General features: G+C 56.0%; 1 protein-coding gene across 3 annotated transcripts in view; it reads right to left on the bottom strand.

Annotated features, from left to right (window-relative positions):
* Positions 1-20,926, bottom strand: part of ATP2A3 (ATPase sarcoplasmic/endoplasmic reticulum Ca2+ transporting 3) — a 58,975-nt gene that overhangs the window by 10,331 nt on the left and 27,718 nt on the right. For all 3 annotated transcript variants that reach the window (XM_080365281.1, XM_080365282.1, XM_080365283.1), the window contains exons 6-20: positions 20,030-20,110; positions 18,947-19,032; positions 17,944-18,408; positions 12,156-12,244; positions 9,422-9,524; positions 9,046-9,177; positions 6,642-6,767; positions 5,344-5,562; positions 4,532-4,867; positions 4,219-4,439; positions 3,307-3,509; positions 3,111-3,196; positions 2,367-2,500; positions 1,805-1,922; positions 1,024-1,141 (exon numbers count right to left, since the gene is read on the bottom strand). In XM_080365281.1, coding sequence (XP_080221407.1) covers positions 1,024-1,141; positions 1,805-1,922; positions 2,367-2,500; positions 3,111-3,196; positions 3,307-3,509; positions 4,219-4,439; positions 4,532-4,867; positions 5,344-5,562; positions 6,642-6,767; positions 9,046-9,177; positions 9,422-9,524; positions 12,156-12,244; positions 17,944-18,408; positions 18,947-19,032; positions 20,030-20,110 — 2,517 coding nt within the window. The remainder of the gene's footprint in view (positions 1-1,023; positions 1,142-1,804; positions 1,923-2,366; positions 2,501-3,110; positions 3,197-3,306; positions 3,510-4,218; positions 4,440-4,531; positions 4,868-5,343; positions 5,563-6,641; positions 6,768-9,045; positions 9,178-9,421; positions 9,525-12,155; positions 12,245-17,943; positions 18,409-18,946; positions 19,033-20,029; positions 20,111-20,926) is intronic.

Below are 20,926 nucleotides of genomic sequence, written 5' to 3'. Positions count from 1 at the left end.
GAAAAGCAAGAGCGGCTTTGCACCATTTTCCTGGGTCATTGCTGAAGGGAAAAGAAGGGGGTTGCCGTGGTGCCAGTTGCCTAAAAAAAAAATGGTTTGAGCAATGTGATGCGGTGGAAGGACACCCAGCCCCCACACTCAGCTTATTCATTTGCCCCCCAGAGCCACTACATCTTCCCCAGGCAGCAACGGCATCTCTCCTGCCCTTCTTCTCCCTGCTACTGCTGTCGGGGCAAGCATGCCCTAAAAAAATAAACCCTGTTTTCCCGGCGAGGGGCCAGCCCCGTGGCAGGCACAGCACCGCTCGGCAGCTCTCACCCCGCAGCCACTGCGGGGAAAACCTGCCCGCTTAACTCGGCACAGAGATGTCACCCGCAGCACCATCTTTTGCAAGAAATGAAAGAGAAGATGATATCACCTCTTAGGAGGGCGGCCTAAATACACGCCGTGATTTACAGCGCCGAGCCCAGGAGCAGAGAGGAACCGCTGCCCCGGTGTCACGGGAGCTGCTTCTCCTCTGTGCGTGCCGTGGGCCACATCCTGAGGGGTGCTGGCCAAGGGCAACCCCATTAAAACCTGTTTATAAGGTGTTCAGCTCTCAGCTGATCTTACTGTAGAGGTAGAAAACACAAGGATGGACACAGATGGGGGGACAAAAAAAAGAGGAAGGATTCTGGTTAGAAACCGGTGTTTGATTCGTTCTGCTTGATAAGAGAAGGGATCCAGTTCCCAGAGGTTCGAGAGGAGCTGGATAAACACACGTGGCAGGTTTATCTGGCGCTCCAGCTCCTAAGGGAGTGTTTCCAGCAGATGTAAGTACCAATTGCTCTGGCAGGCATGGCACCCGGGGAAGAAGGGGGTAGGAGAAAAAAAGCCCCTTTTTCACAGCAAAGGTGGAGGAACATGCAGGTGCAGACACCACCCGAGCAGAGGAGGTGAGCGAGGTGTCCGTGAAGCCACCATGAGCCCCATGCAAAGCACCACGGAGCAAACACAACCCAGCGTGGTGCAGACCGTGCTCACCGTCCAGGTGGTTGCGGGAAAGGTACTTGAGTCCTTCGTCCAGCAGGATAACGGGCAGGGAGATCTTCATCACAACCACCCACTGCGGCCAGCTCAGGGGGGTCACCTGGAAGATGAGCTGCAAGGTGCAAAGGATTGGACGTGTCAGTAAGGAAGGTAGATGAGATTATTATTATTATTTCGGTTGTTTCAGCTTGTTGTATGGCACAGCTTGAAAGGGGGCCATCCCAGGTACAAGGAGGAAGGATCCAGACAGCCCGAAGAGCAGGATTTCTTCAAGGCCTGTCATGATCCCAAGGTGGCTCTTGGCCAACGTGAGTCAAAAATTATGTCTTTCACCTCTCCTGCAGATGGGGAAAGTGAGGCACAAGCTGGGACTGCATGTTCATGTGCTCACAGGCACTTAGCAGGGGACAAGGGACAATGTAACCTCCTGGGCACAGTGACACGCTTCATCTTAAGCACCCTGAGGCATCACCCGAGGCATCACCAGCCTTGGACTGCAAAAGGAGGTGATGCCTCCAAAAGTGGGTGACCCACCTTCTGGAGATGCACCTCTTTGCATCACCTGTAAGGAGAGCTTCTGACTTAGGTAAGGGCTCACTGGGGCAGGAGGACTCCCAAAGCCCCACGTTGGTTCAAGTCACAGGACTTGCTCCTGAGGACACGTGCTGGGGACAAACACCCCAGAAGCTTCCAGGCTCAAAGACTGCCCCAGGGATGCCCTCACCCACAGACGGAGCCCCCTGGGCTGCACCCGAAGGTGGCAGAGGGCACTCACAGGCATGGGCTTGACGTAGAGGATGAGGAAGTGCAGAGCCATGGACATGACGATGGCCCCCAGCAGCCAGATGTTCAGCCATGGTGGCATCCGCAGCAGCGACTGGTTCTCAGAGACACTGCAAAAGTGAGGGGACTGTGTTAGCCCCATTACCTCCTGCTCCCCATGCCTACCCAAGCTGGGGGTCCCCACTTCTCTCCAAGGTGCAGGGCCGTACACTACAGCCCTTCCCTTCCAGGCTTGTTCAGCTTCAGGCTTTGCTGAAAATTGGATCTGGACACCATCCCAATGCAACCAGCCATGCATGGATCAGGACGGGTCATTAACAGGGCCAAACCATCAGCAGGTGCAGATCCAGTCCTTCCTCCACCGCTATCGACAGCAACACGCTGGCTTGGAGGAGTTTATTTATGGCAAAACCCAGTGGTCCCCTGTCGAGAAGGCTTCAAAGGGCTCTGCTGAGTCCAAGCAAAGCCCTCAGCCCACCACCAGATGCTCAAAGAGACCCTACACAGAACTGGTCGCGCACCGAGCATTCCGAAGAGCCCTGCGGCCACCCTACCTGTTCAGCGCATTGCACATTTCGATCGTCACCAGCACAGACAGAGCCATCGTGGTCGGGTATCGGGACTCAAAGATCTCACAGTTGATTCCTTCAAAGATGGGGTTGTCCTCAGTGCACCTCATGAAGTTCCGCTGTCGGCACAGGAAAGCCTTGGTAAATACACGGCAGAGCAGCAGTGTAGGAAAGGTGGGAAAGAGGAGGAAGAGGTCGAGTGGTTGGGGCGCACATGATGAACCTTGATTATTAGGGCTGCTGTTAAATATCCCACAGTTCAGAGCAACTGACAAAATGAAGGTGACCCAGCTTCTGCTGGGGTTGGGGCTTCAGGGCTATGGCTGGATAGTGGCTCAGAGGTTTTCACGTGCAGTTAGTAAGGTGTTTGAGCAGACACACATCTCCATCAAAAATACATCTTCCATTGCACGTGACATCGGGGCACCTGCTTTCCCACCACCTCGTTCAGACCTACGGTAATGTAAAAATCAACGCCTTTCAATGTGGGATCAGGTAAAGGAGCTACTTTCAGCTTCTTTGAATCGTTTTCCCCACTAGCAGAACCAAGGCTGGACACATGAGCCTGAGGGAGAAAATTAGCTTTTATTTTAAGTTACCCTCTTCTCCACCAGGAATGCGGGAACACCACAACAACCACAGAAGGCAGGCAGAGGAAAGGCCCCAATGCCTGCATCCACGCCCTCACCCACCCGCTCAACACATCCACCCGTTCCCCTTCCAACTCACCAGCTGATGGAAGGAGACCTGCGGTCCCTCAGCGTCGTACAGGAACCACCAGGTCGCTGCGCCCACCGTGGCCAGGCCCACGTACACTGCGGCCGAGAGAAACACCCTTACCCCCAGCACCCAGCAAAGGCCCCCCACCCCATGGCACCCCGTGCCCCTCCTCGCCCCCTGCCCACTGGCACCCATGGGGGCTCACCTCCGACGGCCAGGTAGCGGAAGAAGAGCCAGCCACTGATGAGGGGCTCCTTGGGGTTGCGGGGCAGCTTGTCCATGATGTCCAGGTCAGGGGGATTGAAGCCCAGTGCGGTGGCCGGCAGCCCGTCCGTCACCAGGTTCACCCACAGCAGCTGCACAGGAATGAGGGCCTCGGGCAAGCCCAGGATGGCGGTCAGGAAGATGCTGCGGGGGAAAAATAAAAGAGATGCTAAATTAGACGAGCTCCAGGTAGCCAGAGGAAGCGGCTGTGATGTGCAAGGGGAGAGCAGACAGGCACTCTGGGTCCAAATACCCAAACTGAACATTCACCCAAAGTCCTGCAGATGAACCCACAGCCCCTGAGTCAGGAACCTGAAGTCCAGGACTGAATTTTGCACCTAAAATATGTTCCTGTTGCTATTCAAATCTGCTTTGCAGTCAAAACCCAACCACTGCCATGCGCATTCCTGTTCCTGGCACAAACAGCCCTGCTGAAACGCCAGGGCAAAGGATGCCCAAGGGATCCCAAGGCTGTGGTGAGGACGGCGCTGATTTACGGGGAGGGATGGGACAGGGAGAGCCACCCAGGACCTGATGCAGAGTGCATCAACCCGGTGATGACAGCCTGTGCACAAATATCTGCACCTGTCTTACACGCTGGCATGGGCTTAAACAGGCAATGTGTAACAGAACAGTTCCTGGGGGGTGGCACGACTGTGAAACTACAAAAGAAAAATCCCCCTGCCCTTGGGGAACAGGACACGGCATCGTTTGGTACCCACAGTTACAATTCTGGGCTCCGCATGCTGCCAGGGGTAGGGGACACAGACAGCGCTGCAGGTCACCCGCCCCAGGGGAGGTGTCCCCACCACTGCTCCCCCCAGCGTGGTGCTCAGCGCGGGGGGGCTCTCACCAAACGACCTCCCCAACGTTGGAGGAGATGAGATAGCGGATGAACTGCTTCATGTTGTTGTAAATGGCCCTGCCCTCCTCGACAGCTGACACGATGGTGGAGAAGTTGTCGTCGGAGAGCACCATCTCGGCGGCCGACTTGGCGACGGCCGTGCCTGAGCCCATGGCGATGCCAATCTCTGCTTTCTTCAGGGCCGGGGCATCGTTCACGCCGTCACCCGTCTGCACAAAGCCGCGATTAACAGGGTGAGAGGGCCAGGACCAGGTGGAGAGGAGGGGCCCAGGGGGTGGTGGGGTGTCCCCAGGGGACTCACCATGGCGGTGATTTCGTGGAAGGACTGGAGGTACTCGACAATGCGGGACTTGTGCGCCGGCTCCACGCGGGCGAAGCATCGTGCGTCACGGCACGCCTGCCGCTGCGCCTCGGGGGGCAGCTCGTCAAACTCCCGGCCAGTGTAGGCTTTGCCAGTCACGTCCTCAGTCTCTGAGAAGATGCTGATCCTGCGGCAGATGGCCACTGCCGTGCCCTTGTTGTCGCCGGTGATCATGATGACGCGGATGCCAGCCTTGCGGCACATCTCGATGGAGGAGGTGACCTCTTTGCGGGGAGGGTCCAGCATCCCCACACAGCCCACGAAGGTCAGGTTGTTCTGGGAACACACACAACAACAACCCCAGACCCATATTAATCCCTGGGGATGCAGCCACTTCCCACTACGACACCACCCTGGGCACAGGGATTTCCCTGGGAGGAAACTTGCAGGGGGGTTCCTACCAAGAGCCCCATGGGTGCACCCTATAGCCCCAGTGCAATGGGATGCTCCCATCCCTCTGCTGCTCCTCACATCTTTTTGCTTCGCTCCCCTCCTCCCCAGCCCTCTTGGTGGTCCCCAGGCGGTGGTCTCAGCAGGCACCCCACGGGGATGGATGCTCGGTGGGACAGGGTTGTTGGCCTTGGGACCATGCAGCTTTGCACCAGGGGTTGCAGAGCAAGAGCTGAGCCATCGTGCTGCCCGCTACCCCACAGGGAAACCAGAGAGAAAATACCACTGGGGCAGCTGGGAGTGGGTGGGAAAACTTTGGGAATAAGGAAAAAAGCTCCTGGAGAAAGCCCCCGGCGCTGTACCTCGTAGTGGATGAAGGCAGCGGAGTCATGCAGCTGCATGGTCTCCCTGCGGACAGGCGTGTCGTGGGTGGCCAGGGCCAGGCAGCGCAGTGTGTCGATGCCCATGCCCCAGTCCCGGATCCTGCTCAGGATCTTCTCCCGCACCGGGGCCGTCAGCGGGACCTTGGCAGTGCCCACACGGACGTGGGTGCAGCGCTCGATCACGCTTTCCGGTGCGCCCTGGGGAGTAGCAGCAGGCTTAGGGGCTGGAATGAACCTGGAGGCTGAGCATCTCTTGCCAGCACCGAAGGAAGTGCCAGAGGGAGGGAATGCACCAAGTTTGGGCAAAGGAGAAGGAAAACTCCCCAAATCTCCAGCCCGCACATCCCGGCACGGCGGCTCAGCGCGCTAGATGGCAGCCTCTGACCGAGTGCACAGGGCCACGGCCGGCAAACCCACGTCTGGTCACCAGACAGCAGGATCTGCTCTGCGGGGGATCCACCTGACTCCTACAAAACCTACGCGCCTGCCCGAGATACTCCCACAGCACAGACCCCTCTCAGCCCTGGAGGGAATTAGGGCTGGAAATCTCTGCTGAAAACACAGGCTCCCTGCGGGATGCTCAGCGGATACTTGTGCTGCCTCTGTGATTCAGGAAAACATGTCCTTTAGCATCACAGCATCTCACCCCATCCCTGCTGACCTTACAAAGGACATCCACTGCACTTTTTAATGTAAAACTGGCAATCCTTCTATTGCTCTTCTTAAAAAGCTCGCCCAGGACAGCCAGAGCCACAGATGCAGTGGCCCCGGCAGGTCCTGACCTGACCTGCAGAACAGAGTTCACCCACCCGGTGGGAACAACAATATACACATCTCAGATTCAGCTGGGGGAAACTCCTGCCACATCTCTTCTCCTGGGAAGAAAATGCCCTTTAAAACACGATTTTATTTCTAGTTACAGTGGAAAGCTGGGCATCGCCCTTTGGGCATTGCTGGAGGGTCCCAGCCTTTTTAATAAAGGCAAGTGGCCAAGTTTTGCACAGAGGTAACTCTCGCCTGGCCCCAGCACCAGCACACTCAGTGCCTTTTCCTCCCTCTAAACCATTTCACCTCATTTTTTTTTCCCCCCTATCACTACTGCAGACTCACCTCCTCCCTGACCACAGCAGTCTACCTGCTGGCTCCTGGACCCCTGCACCGCTAAGGGAGGAGACAAACTGCAAAGCATCACTGCCCGCTGCGCTAAGGGCCAAATCCTGCTGGGGTGTGCAAGGGGAAGGAGGGTCCTGCAGGGTGCTGAGGACCTTCTCCCCTACCTTGACAAACATCTTACTGCCGGTAGAGTTGTGGCCAGGGCTAGTGGGCGTGCAGTATACCGACATGGACTTGCGGTCACGGGAGAACTCCAGGGTGCACTCCTTCTTCATCAGCTGCTTGATCACCTGCGGGGACAGCACAGGTCTGAGCTGGGACACGACAGGAACACAGCAGCTGGGGCTCTCCGCCTTGGCTAACAACCCTGCTGAGCCAGCACGGCACCAGTGATGGGGGGAGAAAGACAACCCCAGGAGCCAGGAGGGATAGGACAGTGCAAAAAGCAGAAGGAGCATTCCCAGTGCAATTTGCGGGGAGAAATTTTACCCCTCCAACTACATCATTGCTGCTCAGCAATGCTCAGTCATTTTATTCACCCCACATGAGATGCCAAAATGCTGCTGTAGCCTAAGCTAAAGCCCTGTTTGCCAGAGAGGCAGGGGAGACTCCCCCACACCGGGCTCCAGCTGCACTGCAGGAGGGGAAACTGCATCCCACTCATGAGAGCTGAGGGGTTCACCCTGATCCTGCACCCGCAGGGGTCACTGGGAGTGGCAGCACCAGCATCACCTGAGGCTGAATTGGTTCCCATCAAATTAACCACCCCTGCAGCTGAGACTCTAATTAGGCTCATTTCAGGACATGCTAATTACCCTGAGGACTGCCAGCTAAGCAGTAACAATCATTTACCCTAACGGTACCTGCAGGTTTGCAGGGCGAAGACAGAGCAGGGGCTGCCCCAGTGCATGGCCCCACAGGCACAGGCAGCACCCACAGACAGGCTCCTGCACCTCAGCACCCCCAAACCCCCCCACAAACCAGCCTCGACTATTGCTATTAGTTAATTACTGAAGGAGCCAAATGCCCAGCAAGATAGCAGCTGGTCCTCTTCAAACCAACCCCCTCTCCCGCATCCGCATCAGCACCATGGCTGCTGAGCCTGGCTCTGGGGAGGACACGTCTTGTCCCCAAAAAGCCATTTCATCAGCCGGGCATCTGGGGCCGACCCAAAATATTCACGAGAGAGGGCAGGGGGGACGCTGACGCCAGCCTTGCTCTGCATGGCTCAACCGTGTATTCAATGACTATTTTTTGTTGCCAGGCAGGGGTTGCTCGTGACAGGGACACGAGCAGCTTTTTGCACAGGACTTTCACAGCAACTTAAATCTAAATAAATCAGCGAAGGGCACAAAGGGAAAAACGCCACAACTCCTTTTGGGGTAAAAACCTTGCAAATCCAGCGTTAAAAGGATGCTCTTACTGCAGCAAAACTGCGAGCGGACGCTGGGGAACTGGAGAGATGTGCAAAGGGGATTTGCCCACGCGGGCAGTGACTGTGGATGTGCCAGGCGAACACCAAGCGGCTCCTGAAGGCCAAACCCAGCGCAGGGTGCAGCGGCCACACGCAGGCAGGCAGCTTTGGGGGCACAAAAGTGGTGCTGTCCCCACTGGGCGCTGCATGCGGTCAGGACACCTGGGAGCAGCCAGCTGCTGTGGAAACCCCAAAATCCCACCGGAGATTTTCAAAGCATTGAGCCACCGGGAGCAAGTTAAGAAGCAGTAAAGAAACACTGCCAGAAAACTCCCAGGAAGGGGTTTTTGTCCCTGCCCAAACACAAGAGTAAGGAGAGAAGCAGCAGCAGCTGACCCCGATGGCAGCGCAGTGATGGGCACGTGGAACGAAGCCGCTGCCAGGATGATAGATGGCTGGGAAATTCCATCTCCCTTATCAGAAAGGAGTCTGGGGATTTATTGTCACCTGCTCAGAGCTATCTGGGGAAGAAACACCAGAACAGAGAGCCCTTCCTTCGAGCCAGCAAAGATACCGTAAGATCTAACAGCATGATACCAAAGCCAAGTAAACCCAGAGATGAAATAAAGCCTATTTTCACCATCAGGACAGGGAGACACTGGAGAGCTGGAGCAGGGGAATAGCCAGCATGGGATGTTTTCACATCAAACCCTGATGTTTCCGAAGCGTAATCCCTAGGGAACAGGGTTTGGCTCACGCTATGGAGGGTGGCTGCTCAGTGCAAACCGGGCACCCGGAGATTTGCTGCGGAGCAACAAAACTCCAAACCTCCGCATCTGCAGCCGGGGCTCTGGCCATCACCAGGGGGTCTCTGGCCATCACCAGGGGGTCTCTGCTGACTGAGCAAGGACTGGGCCGAGTTTGAGCCACAGGGCTCCCCCTCTCCGAAGCTCCACACAGAGCTGGGTCAGTCCCACGGGCTCTGCATCAGCCCCCCAGGGCCACTGGGCTACCTGCTCCAAAACAGCCCAGCCCCCCGCAAGCCAGGAAATTGCATCCTTGCGGCAGATCCGTCCCTTAGATAGCTGCGAGTGGTTATTGCTCAAGTAACAGTTGTCCCCAAACCCTCCTCTCCCTCCCGTCCCCCAGCTCACCGAATTGCAGGCATTGGCTCGCTCCACCTTGGAGAGTTTGCTGATGTCAGTGTTGAAGACGTTCATCTTCTCCACCAGGCACGTGAGGGCCGTTTCGGTGGCTTCCCCCACCTTCTCGTAGACTTTTTTAGACTAGAGGGCAAAAGAGGAAAAAAAAAAAAGGAGCTTAAGCTTTAGAGCACGTCCTCTACCTGCTGCTCTGACCAAGGATGCTGTCACCCACTGCACCATCCCAGGGCTCCCAGAGCATCACCTTGGCATGAGTTAAGCCAGGGAAGTGGATCCCAAGGGAAAAACCTCCGTTGGCTTTGCCCCAAAACACGGGGAAGAGCATCGCCGGTCCCCCACCCCACCCCACCCCTGGTGCCCCCCGCACCTCGTTGTAGTCCAGCGAGGAGTCGTTGCAGAGCGCACAGATAGTGGCCAGCTCCACCAGCCCGTCGTACTGCCCGCACTGCACCGGCTGCTCGTCCTTCAGGCTGCGGGAGAAAACAACCCCCAAACGCTTACACCAGCTGACATGTTCAGATAATACATAGCTTCTCCTATATATACCGTGTAAAATTTTCGGAAAAAGAGAGAGAAAGAGCCCAGTTAAAGCCCAGGCTGGGCAATAAACGTTTGGGTCCACTTTCTGTGCTTTACGAAATGGGGCAGGGATAAGCTGCAAATAAAATAGCACAGGAGGCAAATCAACTCCGGAACTGGCCCAGAATAAAGGGGGCTGCAGAGGAGCTCAAAAAAGCATTGGACCTGAAAGCAGAGGCTGCCAAAAGGCTGCTGCTGAAGATGATGATGGACCAGAAGAGGGGCAAAGAAATCTAAGTTAATGTCCGTTCCCTCGGGGGTTTCCCGTTGCTGGGGATCCAGAGGTGCTACAGAACCAGCAGCATGTCCCTTCTCCTCCCTGTGATGCTGCTTTGTGCTCCGGCGAGCCCTATGGCACCCAAGGGAGCGTTTAAGAGCAGCAGACAAATGCAACAACTGCATTTCTGTGGCTGTTGCCACACTGCGAACTGTGGCCTTTGCTTCCTCATCAGCAGCTCTTTGCTATGTCAGGGAGCAGCCCTGGACACACCAGGCAAGCTGGATGCTGCTTCTCACTCAGTGGCAAAAACGGCAGCAGTGGTTTTCAGGGGAAATCAAAAATCATTCCGGTTCCAGGAGAGGTAACTGCAGGTTAGAGCTGTATAAACCCAGCCGGTCATCTGCTTGCTGGAAAAATAATTTGTCAGGCATTTATTAGGATCAGTTTATTCCACTGCTGGTTCCCAATGGAAAGAACATTTTGGAGCCCTTGTTACAGCTCAGGAGCGGAAAACAAGGAGCAGCCAAGAAAATCTGAAAAATCTGTTTGCTGAGGGACAAGGAGCGGCGCTGGGCTGAGAGCAGGCAGGGAGAGCTGCTGCCCCCTGCCCCGAGGATGCTGCCCAGCCCCGGGCACACTGGCAGGGGGCAGGCAGAGGGTGGAGCAGGGAGCCTGAAGACACACCGGGCTGTGGTTTGATGTTTGAGAAGGTGGAAATACCAGGGGGTGGCTTTTGCCGCGTGTGATCCCCTGGATATTGCTGGGAGGGGATGGGGAGATACATGCCCGTCACCAGCCGTCCCCGCGCAGAGCTGGGCGAGACCCACGTGCTGGGAAAAGCATCAGCAAAGGCGCTGGGTGCTGCACAGGGATGGGGGCAAACCCAAGGTCAAGCATGTCATATCCCCCCCGCCCCAAGGCCAGGCTACAGCAGCATAAGCATTTCAGTGCCACCAGCCCTGGGAGGATGGAGGGGCTTCTCTCCTGGACACCTAAGCGAGCTTTCCCCTCCCCCTCGACGTGCAACAAAAGCACAGGGCTGAAGCAAAACTCAAAAGCACCACAAATTGTTGCAGAGCAGTGCAGAGCCACCCTGCAGGCAGTCCCCAGAGGGGGGACACTGAGATTCAGGGGTTAGCAGACATGAGTCCAGCCCCTCGGTCCTCCTCATTTAATTGAAATGCACTGATTGATATTAGCTTATGACCTGGCTCACTTGTTAATGGAGATTCTTAGCCGAGGATCAAATTGGCTCTATAAATATTCATGAAATTAAGTCTGAGGCTGGGATGAATTATAGTTGCTCCACAGATGAGCAGAAAGGACCACGGTGAAGAACGTGCCTGGGATCACACAGCAAAGCGAAGGGGAGCAGAGAGTGCTCCAACCACCGGCTGAGCTTCCCATCTTCCTTCTTCCCAGACTCTCCTCGCACTGGGGAGCATCACCTCCTTTCAAAGGAGGAGGAACAAACAAACACAGCAGCAGAAAACCCCACGTGTGTAGTAACACACAGCAGGGAAAAGCCCCCGACTCCCACTCTCCATCCTCAGCTGCAGCTCAGCAAAGCCCACCTCTCCCCCGAACACATCCTGACACCAGCAGGATCGTGCCCCAGGCACAGCAGCCATCCCGGCCATCCCTGCGGAGGATGCAGGGCTCGGGCAGCGCTTCCCTGGGGATTTTGCAGCTGCTTGCAGGCGTGTGGCCAGCCGCACAGCTCCTGGACAAGCTGCCAAACCTGGGGTGGGGTGGGGGCCGCAGCTGCCTGCTGATGCTGAAAGCGTCCAGGCTTCAGAAAATTGGAGGATGAGCATGTAATGCAAAAAAAGCTTCATTCATCACTATTCCCACACTTGCAGTCCTCTCCAGTTCAAAAGTGGGCTCGTTTTCCTCGGGGTGGCTAACGAAGGGAGAGCCGAGCGTGCGGGAGCCCCACTGCTGAGCAGTGGCATGGCAGCAGGCAGAGCTGGGGTGCATGCTCCCCGTATCGTGCTGGGCAGGAGCTGGCAACAAGAGGCGGTGAGACAGTTGCCCTGGCTCCCACCGCAAGCACAGAGCAGCCACCTAACGTGTGCAAGCCACCGTGGCCAACACCAGCGCCCAGCGGGTACCTCCGCATCGGCAGGGCTCAGCGTGGCTGCAGACTGCCACAGACCCCCACCCTTCTCCCCAGCTCGTGGGGTGAGCCTGGGGTCCCCCAGATGTGGCCACCAGCTCGACCCTCCCGGCTTCCCCTGCCCGTGCTGCCAGCCCAGGGCCACCTGGTGTCACCCCCGAAGCGGAGGTGACCCGCACTCACATCTCTCCCTCGGGGGCGTAGGTGGAGCCGGTGATGCTGAACTCGTGCAGGCTGCACTGGGTGCCCTCCACCTTCTCCATAATGAACATCTGCAAGGGGGAAGGATGCAGACAGAGAGTTAGGCAGCGGGTTTTGGGGGCAACCCACGTGCCCAGCCCAGAGACCTGCCAGCCGGCACCAGCCCAGTGCTGGCCCCGCCGGCACTGGGTTCAGCCCCCTCCCTGGTCACCCAGTACTCCTGGCTGTCCCCAAAGCCCTCCCCCGCCTTCAGCATGTTCACCTCCTCCAGCTCTTTTTTTCCATTGGAGAGGAGCGATGCCGAGCCAGTTCCTAAGAAGGTGCCTGTGTTTTTCTTGGAGCAGAGAAGGAACCGGGTCCAGGTTTCCGCTCCTGCCCCAGCCGCCCTGGAAAGCCTCTGTGGGGCAGGATCCGACCAGCTGCCCCACCACCCTTTCCCAGCCTGCTCCCTGCCACCAGCTCGCCTTACTGGGATCACAGCTTGGCTCCAGGCACCGGCAGCATGGCAGCTCCGTAATAAAGCCCTGGGGAGCCATTAAAAGTCCCACACGCTCTATTTTCAGTGACTTTTGCCTTTCATACTCCTTCTACTTTCTCTCTTTCTGCTAGAGAGCAACAACCCTCCAAAAAACTAAAATACAATAAAAATTCCCCTCTCCGCGAGCTCTCCCAGCCCCCCTTTGCCCCCTCCCGACAGAGCCCACCCTTCGGGGCAGCCTCCAGCGGCAGCAAGAGCAGCGCCTGACCCCAGCCAAGGCGACAGCTCGGCGACACTCATTTCTGCTTAATCGTTATTTATGATTCATGCTGAAGCCAAAAAGTAACATAATAAATAGCTAACTAAATAAAATTGGTTTGACGAATGCATTTCCCGGGTCATGATTGCCTGCGGGGAGCAGCCAGGAGGGGGGATGGCTGCAGGGAAGCGATGCTCTCCTCAGCTCTGTGAGCCTGCTCGGCAGCTCCAGAAACTGGGGGCAGGGACAACTGTCCCTCCACCCCATCTCAATTAATTCTTTTTTTTCCCAATATTTATTTTCCTCTGGTTATTTGAGATGTTCCCCAGGAGAAAGAAGCCACAGATGCTGGAGAAATTGGAAGGCATCGCTCAGCACCAGAGATGTAATGGCTCTGGGTACCACCCAACTCCTCTCCCCTCTGCACCTCCTCCGGCAACTAGCAGAGCTTAATTTACTTTATTATTAATTATTGTTAATAATGCAAGGACACCCCACCAGTGCGGCCACGTTGGCTGGTGGGTGTGAGACCCTCCCGCGCAGCCTGGCGTCCCCAGGTGCAAGCTTAGGGCCAAGCCAAGCAAAAAAGGTCAAGCTCAGGGAAGCACGTTTATGGCAGGGTTTTAGCACCAGGACACCACGGTGGCTTTTCTCACTTCCTTACTTTACAGGTTTGGGCAAATCAAAGCAGGAGGTTCAAAGTGTACGTCTCCTGTGTAAATAATTCTGAGCCCAAAGCAACCTCCCCATGGCTCCACAGCTTCATAGCTATTTGCAGCTCAGGTCCTTCCCTGCTCCCTGCTCCCCACCCCAGCCCCCATCCTGGAGACTCCTCAGCATCCCTGAAGGTTTTTCAAAGAAAATCACAAGCCAACGAGTTGCAGATGAGGTGTCCCATGAGGCACTGAGCTCCTCTGGTGGGAGGTGCAAACACTAATGCAATGAAGCACCTCGATGAAGAGAGACAAACCACATCCTATCTCCTTTGGTGACCGAACCTCCCTGAGATGATGAACTCCAGGAACGAAGGAGCCCAGCTGGAGCCAACACCAAAAGCGACCTCTGAAGACTGAGTATCCTTCATCTCTTTTTGAGATGTCCAATGCCATCGGCCTTCCAGCAAGCCAAAAACCTCCTGGTCTTTTCAGAAAATGGACTCCCGTGCCCAGAAACACTGCCCAAACTCAATTTATTAAAAAAATCTGAGAGCATCCACCCCAGCCACCAGTGGTTCTGCCTGATATGGGTCTGTTTGTTTTCAAATGCTCATGGCTACAAAACAATTGCTACTTTCACAATAGCGACTTTCTTATTAAAAAAAAAAAGGAAAAGAAAAAAAAATCAAAATCATTCCAGGCCCTTTATTTTTTTCCATGCCTATTTAAAAAAGGTCCTGTGTAACCCACAGCAACCAGAGGTTATATCAAATTTCCTGCCTGCTCCCAGCTTGCGTGACTGGCAGAGCGAGGGGGTGGCTGGGGCATCTCAAAGGTGTTTGCAGGTTTTTGGCGCGATATTTCGGCAGAATTCCAGGCTGAAAAGGGAGCAGGTTTGCAGGCAGTGGAAACAGCCCGGAGGAAATAGCTGTGTCTTAATCCCTAAAGAGGCTGGGTAAGGTTTTCATCACAAAAATAATATCAATAATAATAAGAGCAGCAATAGAAAGAGGTGGCGAAGTGCGTGCCACAGAGCAGCTGGGGGGGGTGCTGGAGAGAGATGCTGGCAGAGGGGCTGCCAGACCCCCAGACCCCTGGCTACGGTGAACAGCATCTCCAGCACCCAGCCAGCACCACCCCAGGGCTTCCCGCTGCTCACCCCCTGCCCTGAACCCTTTTCAAGCCCCGCCGGCAATTTGGGGGTTCAACGCAATAGAGGGATGGGAAGGAAAACGTCACTCTGTGCTTCTGAAGAGCGCACCCTGCTCCAGAAGAGTTCCAGCCATCGCTCCCTCCTGCCCCACGGATCTCGCCTGGCCCCGGAGCTGCTGGCGTGTATTTTTAGAAAACCCCGGGCACTCACAGATGCACTGTCCCTGGAGCGGCACACGGCATCAGCTGCAGGCTGGCGGGGAAGAGAGATGTGAAGGATACGTCCCCACATTTCTGTAATATCTTTATAAAGAACTACTCATTAGAAGGCAGACAAGACAGGATTGCTGTCTGGAACAGGAAGAGCCTGTAATCATCAGTCACATACCCATCAACCAGCCCACAGAGCAGCATCGTTCTCCTCCAGCACTGGAGCAGCCCTGGCTGACAGGCACCCACCGGCGACTGCCACAGCCGGTGGCTCAGCCACCCACCCTGGGAACCCCCCAGTCATGTTTCCCACTAACTAGGGACTGGTCTGGACAGACAAAACTGCTGAAACCAAGCAAATGGCACCTGCACGGCTCCTGGGCGGCTGCACCCGAGATGGGAGTTTGCAAATCCAGGCTCTGCTACAAGGTTTATTTGAAAATAAACCCCTTTCTGCCCTTGTTCCCCAGAACACCAGCCATCTCGGAGACAGCCAAACATCACCATCCTCCTCCCTCTTCCAGACATGGGGTGCCAGCATCTCCCCCCTCCAGCCCTGTCCCACTCTGCCCCCACACAGCATCCCTGAGCCTGCACAGCTGCACTCACATCTCCGCTTCTGGTCCCCATTTTCCAGCACCACCCTCGTGGCTCCTGGAAAATTAAGTTACGATGCATAAAAGGGTGCTGCAAGTTTTAGGCGAGTGATTTAAATGTGCAAGAGCAGAGCTGCAATGCTCCTCTGCCCCCTCTCCCCCTGCCAGGCTCCCATCGCTCCCAGCTACAGGGTCAGCTAATGGTTGGGAGGGGGCTGCTCCTGGATGCTCCCTGCTGTGGGCTGGATGAGACGGTGGTCTCGGTGACCCCCGGTTGACCAGAAGGTGAGTGACACAAACCACAGGTTTAATCTGATTTACTGAGTGAGTTTGGGGCTTTACTGCATAGCTGTAACCTCCGGTGCACTTGAGGTCGGAGCAAAAGCACCAAAGCCTCGGCCACCCCAGACAGACAGATGCCCCCCAGCACAAAGCACTCCAGTGGGCACTTCATGCCCATGGGCACCTGGGGGGCACAGATTTGCCCCTGCCAATCACCCGGGATCCACAGGTGTCCTGCTGAGCTGGCGGCACCTCGGCCACCAGACCCAGGCACGCAGCGGGACCCAGCGCCGGCAGCGCAGCCCTGAAAAAAACTTTTAAAACAGCCCCGAGGCTTTTCCAGAGTCACTTTACAGCTCTACAGACCTGATGCCAGCAGCAAGATGCAAAGGGCAAGTGCTGCTTGGCAGCGTACCCTGCGGCCGAGCAGCTGCGCTCACCCAAATTTAACGTGAGTTAATGAAATCACACTCAATTAATATATTTTTCCAGGTTATCGATAGGTTTTCGTGGCTTTTTCACCCGCTTGGTGCAGGAGCACGGCCAGGACACACCAGTGGCCGCCCAGCACAAATATTGACACTTCCCTGCACTGCTCGGCAGAGCCGCCTGCGTCAGCACGGGAATCCCTGCCCGTTAAACATCAACGGCTGCGCGCCCTGCCGCCAGCCCGGCACTCCGGATCGCGCCCTGGGAGCCAGGATGCAGCCAAGTGAATCACACGGATATCGGAACGGGGGTGTGGGGAGATGGGGTGGAGGATACAATGAATTTTCAATTGAATTTGGCTTTTTTGCAAAGTTGCTGGGTCCATTCTGCAAACGACGATGGATGCTAAAACCTTCTTGCGTGCCGCTGCCCCTCTTGCCCTCCCCCTGTCTCAGCAGCGCTAATCCCGTCTCTCCCGACCCACACGCTGCGGGAGATGGTGACACTTCTCCCCAAGGAGCAGATGCTCCGGTAGGACGTGGTGTGGGGAAGGCACGCTCACTCCCACCGCTCCTTCTGTGCTCTGCAGAGCTAAAGAGACCCCGAACACTGTTCACCCCTGACCTGCTCCCCTGCATCCCTGGGTCTTTCTGAACCTGCTCCTCGTGGGAGACGCGGGCAGCTCGGTCACTGCCCCGTCCCAGCACGTCTCATTTTAAATCATTTTCAGGGCAGAAATATCAGACGTTTCCAGTCATCTGTAGTTCGTGCTGAGCAAACCAGCGGCCAAAGCCCACGGCCAGCTTGCAGCACGGTCCCGGCTTCCCACCACCCTGCCCAAGTGTCAGAGAGGAGGGACAGTGGCCAGGGCCATTTTTCCCCACAGCACCACATTTTCCAAGGTTCTCCTACAAAACCGACGCGCCAAGGCCATGAAAAAAAAAAAAGCTTTCCCGAGACTCGAGGATTAATAGGGAAACTGAGACATACTCGGATGGTCCAGGCTTTCCTAACGATCATCTCTCCACACAGCCAGGCGTGCAGGAGCAAAGCTCTCTGGTAGACCAGGGGTCTCCGACCTCTTTGCCAACCCCCCCAGGGCTCCCTCCATCAGAAGCACCCGGCTGCATGCATCCTGCTGCCAGGATGGGTAACTGAGGCACCTTTTCACCAGGTCACGGGCATCTTCTCTTAACCCCTGGATTTCTACACGGGCTTTCCAAGACCCACACATTGCAGTGACCCTCAAAGTTCTGGCCTCACAGGTCCGGGCTTCTTAATTTTGCACGGTCCAGGATTACTCACTGGTTTGGTTAAAAAGAGGGGCAAAGAGGGCAAGGGAGTGGACATGGCAGATTCCATTGGCATCTCCAGGAGCAACGTCTCAATGCCACGTCCCAGCAGGAAGGAACGCTCTCTGGAGAGGGAGCACTGAAGTAAGTCTGCAACACAGCACCTCCAAACCGGTGTGCTCGTAAAAGTGAGTTTTCTAATTACAACCATGCCAAAAGAAGCCATAAGCCTTGCCAGCCCTGGTCAGGCAAACCATCTTACACGCTCACCTGCAATTCCTCATGGGAAACAGGTCTGGTGAGGACAGCAAAGCCTGTCCGCTCCCCCAGGATGGGGATGGAGCGATGCAGAGCGCTGGGGGGCTTACAGAGCATCCCCCCCGCACCTCAAACCCCTAAACACCCCCGGCACTCACCCGGCAGACGGACATCTGGTTGGTGGTGAGGGTGCCGGTCTTGTCAGAGCAGATGACGGAGGTGCAGCCCAGGGTCTCCACCGAGGGCAGGCTCCGTACGATGGCATTCTTCTTGGCCATGCGGCGCGTGCCCAGCGCCAGGCAGGTGGTGATGACGGCTGGGAGACCCTCGGGAATGGCAGCCACCGCCAGCGCCACCGAAATCTTGAAATAGTAGATGGCCCCTCGAAACCAGGAGCCGCCGTGGACAGGGTCACTGAAGTGGCTGATGTTGATGACCCAGACGGTGATGCACACCAGGAAGATCACCTTGGAGAGCTGCTGGCTGAACTCATCCAGCTTCTGCTGCAGCGGGGTCTTCTCGGGCTCCGTCTCCACCATCTGGTTTCGGATTTTCCCGATCTCGGTGTACACCCCTGTCGCAATGACGACCCCTACAGCCTTCCCAGCTGCGATGTTGGTGCCCTGGGAGGGAAGAAAGGGGCCAGAGGGGATACGTGGGCATGAAATCTCTCAGCCTGAGCGAGGAAATGGGTCGCTTGTTGTGAAAGGAGAACACAGATCTTGGTTAAGGGGAAAATGAGACATTCTGGGGTTTTATAAAAAGCCACCCAAAAGCAGCAGGAGGCCCCTCCTGCAAACTCCCTCGCCCTTCAAGGACTTAACTTCTGCCTGAGAGGAGAATGAACAAGCAGGCAACATAAATTTGCAATAGCTCCAGGCTCAGCCACAAACCTTTTCCCCACCTATAATGCATCCTACTTGGTGGAAAACCCACTGAGATTGCGCAAGGCATTTAAGGGTGTCATGTGCCACAACCCAAACAAAATCCAGATGAAGCAGGTCCTTATTTTTATGGATTTGTGGGCTCTCTTTACAGATTCGGGTCTTTCTCATGCATGCACTCCCTTTCACTGCTCAGAGATCTCCCATGTCCATCAGCCTCTTCACTTGGCAGCTCTTTGGAAAACCACAGAAGTGGGGGCAGGTGTAAAGGACTTACGGAGAAAAGCATGTTCTTCTTGTCCTGGTTGACAGCCCGGGGGTCAGGGATGGGGTCAGCATGTTTGATCACCGACACAGACTCCCCTACCGAAACAAGAGGGGTGAGATGAACCACCCCGCGTTTTCTCTCCAGCCTCCACTTGACACCGTTCTGAGCCTGCATCGCAACCCCCACCGCTTCCTAAAGTGCCACTTTGCCACCAAACCATCAAAACATCCATCCTGGGAATGTCAGAACTGGGCCAAGGCACTCTGAAGATGGGGGCTGCAGAAAAACAACCCACGTGGAACGCTAGTGGCCACGAGCTCCCATCCAGCCCCATGGGTCGGGGCAAATCCCCGGGCCAGGGAGCCCGCCGGCTTGCAACACGGGTTTGCCGGGTCAGGTGGGGACTGTAGGGCAGGACAACAGCCAAGGTGCCCAAAGCTGTTCTGATGAAGGTTTATATTTGGTTCTTTGCAGATTTGCCTTTTTTGCTGTATCTCCCCTTGCTGTCTTTTGAGAGGACTGGGCTCCTTTCCCCATGTTTTAACACTTTTTCTGATTGCTTTTCCTTCTCTGCTGTCATCTCCTAACTCAATATGTTTACAAAACCACACAAGAGAGCTGAAATACTAGAAACTCTTCTTGCCATCTGATCATTGACTGGCCTTCCCCGACAGCAGAGAGGAAGAGAATCCATGATACTTCAAGAATTAACAGCTTTACGGGCTTTTCCAGTGCTTAAAAAAAAAAAAAAAGCCCCCAATATTGTCACCTCTCCCTGAAGTCATGAGGCCTCATGTGCCAGCGGTCATCCTGCTACAGCTGCACAGGGGGAGCATGGGCAGGGAGCTCGCAGCCCCCCGTGCAACCCCACAGTTTGTGTTTTGCAGGAGGGATGCCCAAGCACCAGGAGCATCTCCCCTGTGCCATGACTTCCAGACGATGCAGGACCTCCCCAGGTCCTCCATCCCGTTCTCCCACCCCAGCAAAGCACTTCCCCCCGTATCAGTCCCAAAATTTAGCTCCAGGAAGATGGCAAAGGGAAAGCTCTGCCTTCAGCAGCCACCTCCCCCCTCCCCCCACGCCTGCACTCACCTGTGAGGATGGACTGGTCAACCCGCAGGGTGGTGGACCGTATTTCGATGATCCGGATGTCCGCAGGCACCTTGTCACCAACTACAAGGACAAGAGCAGAGCAGCTCCGTCAGGTGGGACCAGCAGCACCCACCACCCTGGGGAAGAGGGACAGCAAACCCCAGACATGCCAGCACAGCCGGGCTCTGCCCCAAGGCTTGGGGCCACCGGTTTGCACCTCACTTTGTGCTCTCTCCTCTCGGTTTTTATTTCAACTGCCTGGTCTCCAGGGCAGGGACTGACTTTTGTTGGTCACCATGTCCCTACGTGGTGCAGGCACATGGCAGCACCCAGCCTGCAGCAAGGAGGGGTCCAGCCCACACTAAACCAGTGTTCTGCCCTGGGATGCCTCCTTTCTGCTTTGAAAGCTTAATTTTGCACGTCTATAACCCACAAGGCAAAAAAAGAAAGGCGAAAAGAGGCGCCATCAGTGGCAACCAAGACATTGGGTGGTGTGGTAATGGGACCTTGAGGAAGTTCTTATTTTAGGGGACCACCTGCCACAAGAGCAGCCAGCCCAGCGAGCAGGCAGCAGCACCGCGGCCAAGGGGGTTACTCACACCACACCAGGTGCCTTCCACCCTCTCTCATGGACCAGCCACACCAAGCATCATCTCCCTCTGCAAAATCCCTGCTGCCCCAGCCCTGCTGTGCAGGGATGCTGGTGGGACAGGTGACCTGCCTGCCAGCCCTGCCCATCACCTTCCCCGGTTGCACCTGAGCAAAACTGTGGTTCAAGCCTGGTTTGCCAGGACAAGCAGCAAAGGCAGGAGCTCTGCATGGGACAGACAGTGAGCAGAGGACCCAAGCAGGCTCCCAGGAAGCCCCCACCATCCCACCCACCCTGGCTGCAGCTCT

The sequence above is a fragment of the Falco punctatus genome (assembly GCF_963210335.1).
Source record: "Falco punctatus genome assembly, chromosome: 1".
Classification (NCBI taxonomy): domain Eukaryota; kingdom Metazoa; phylum Chordata; class Aves; order Falconiformes; family Falconidae; genus Falco; species Falco punctatus.
The sequence above is the reverse complement of the archived record's forward strand: the minus strand, read 5'-3'. Positions and strand labels throughout refer to the sequence as shown.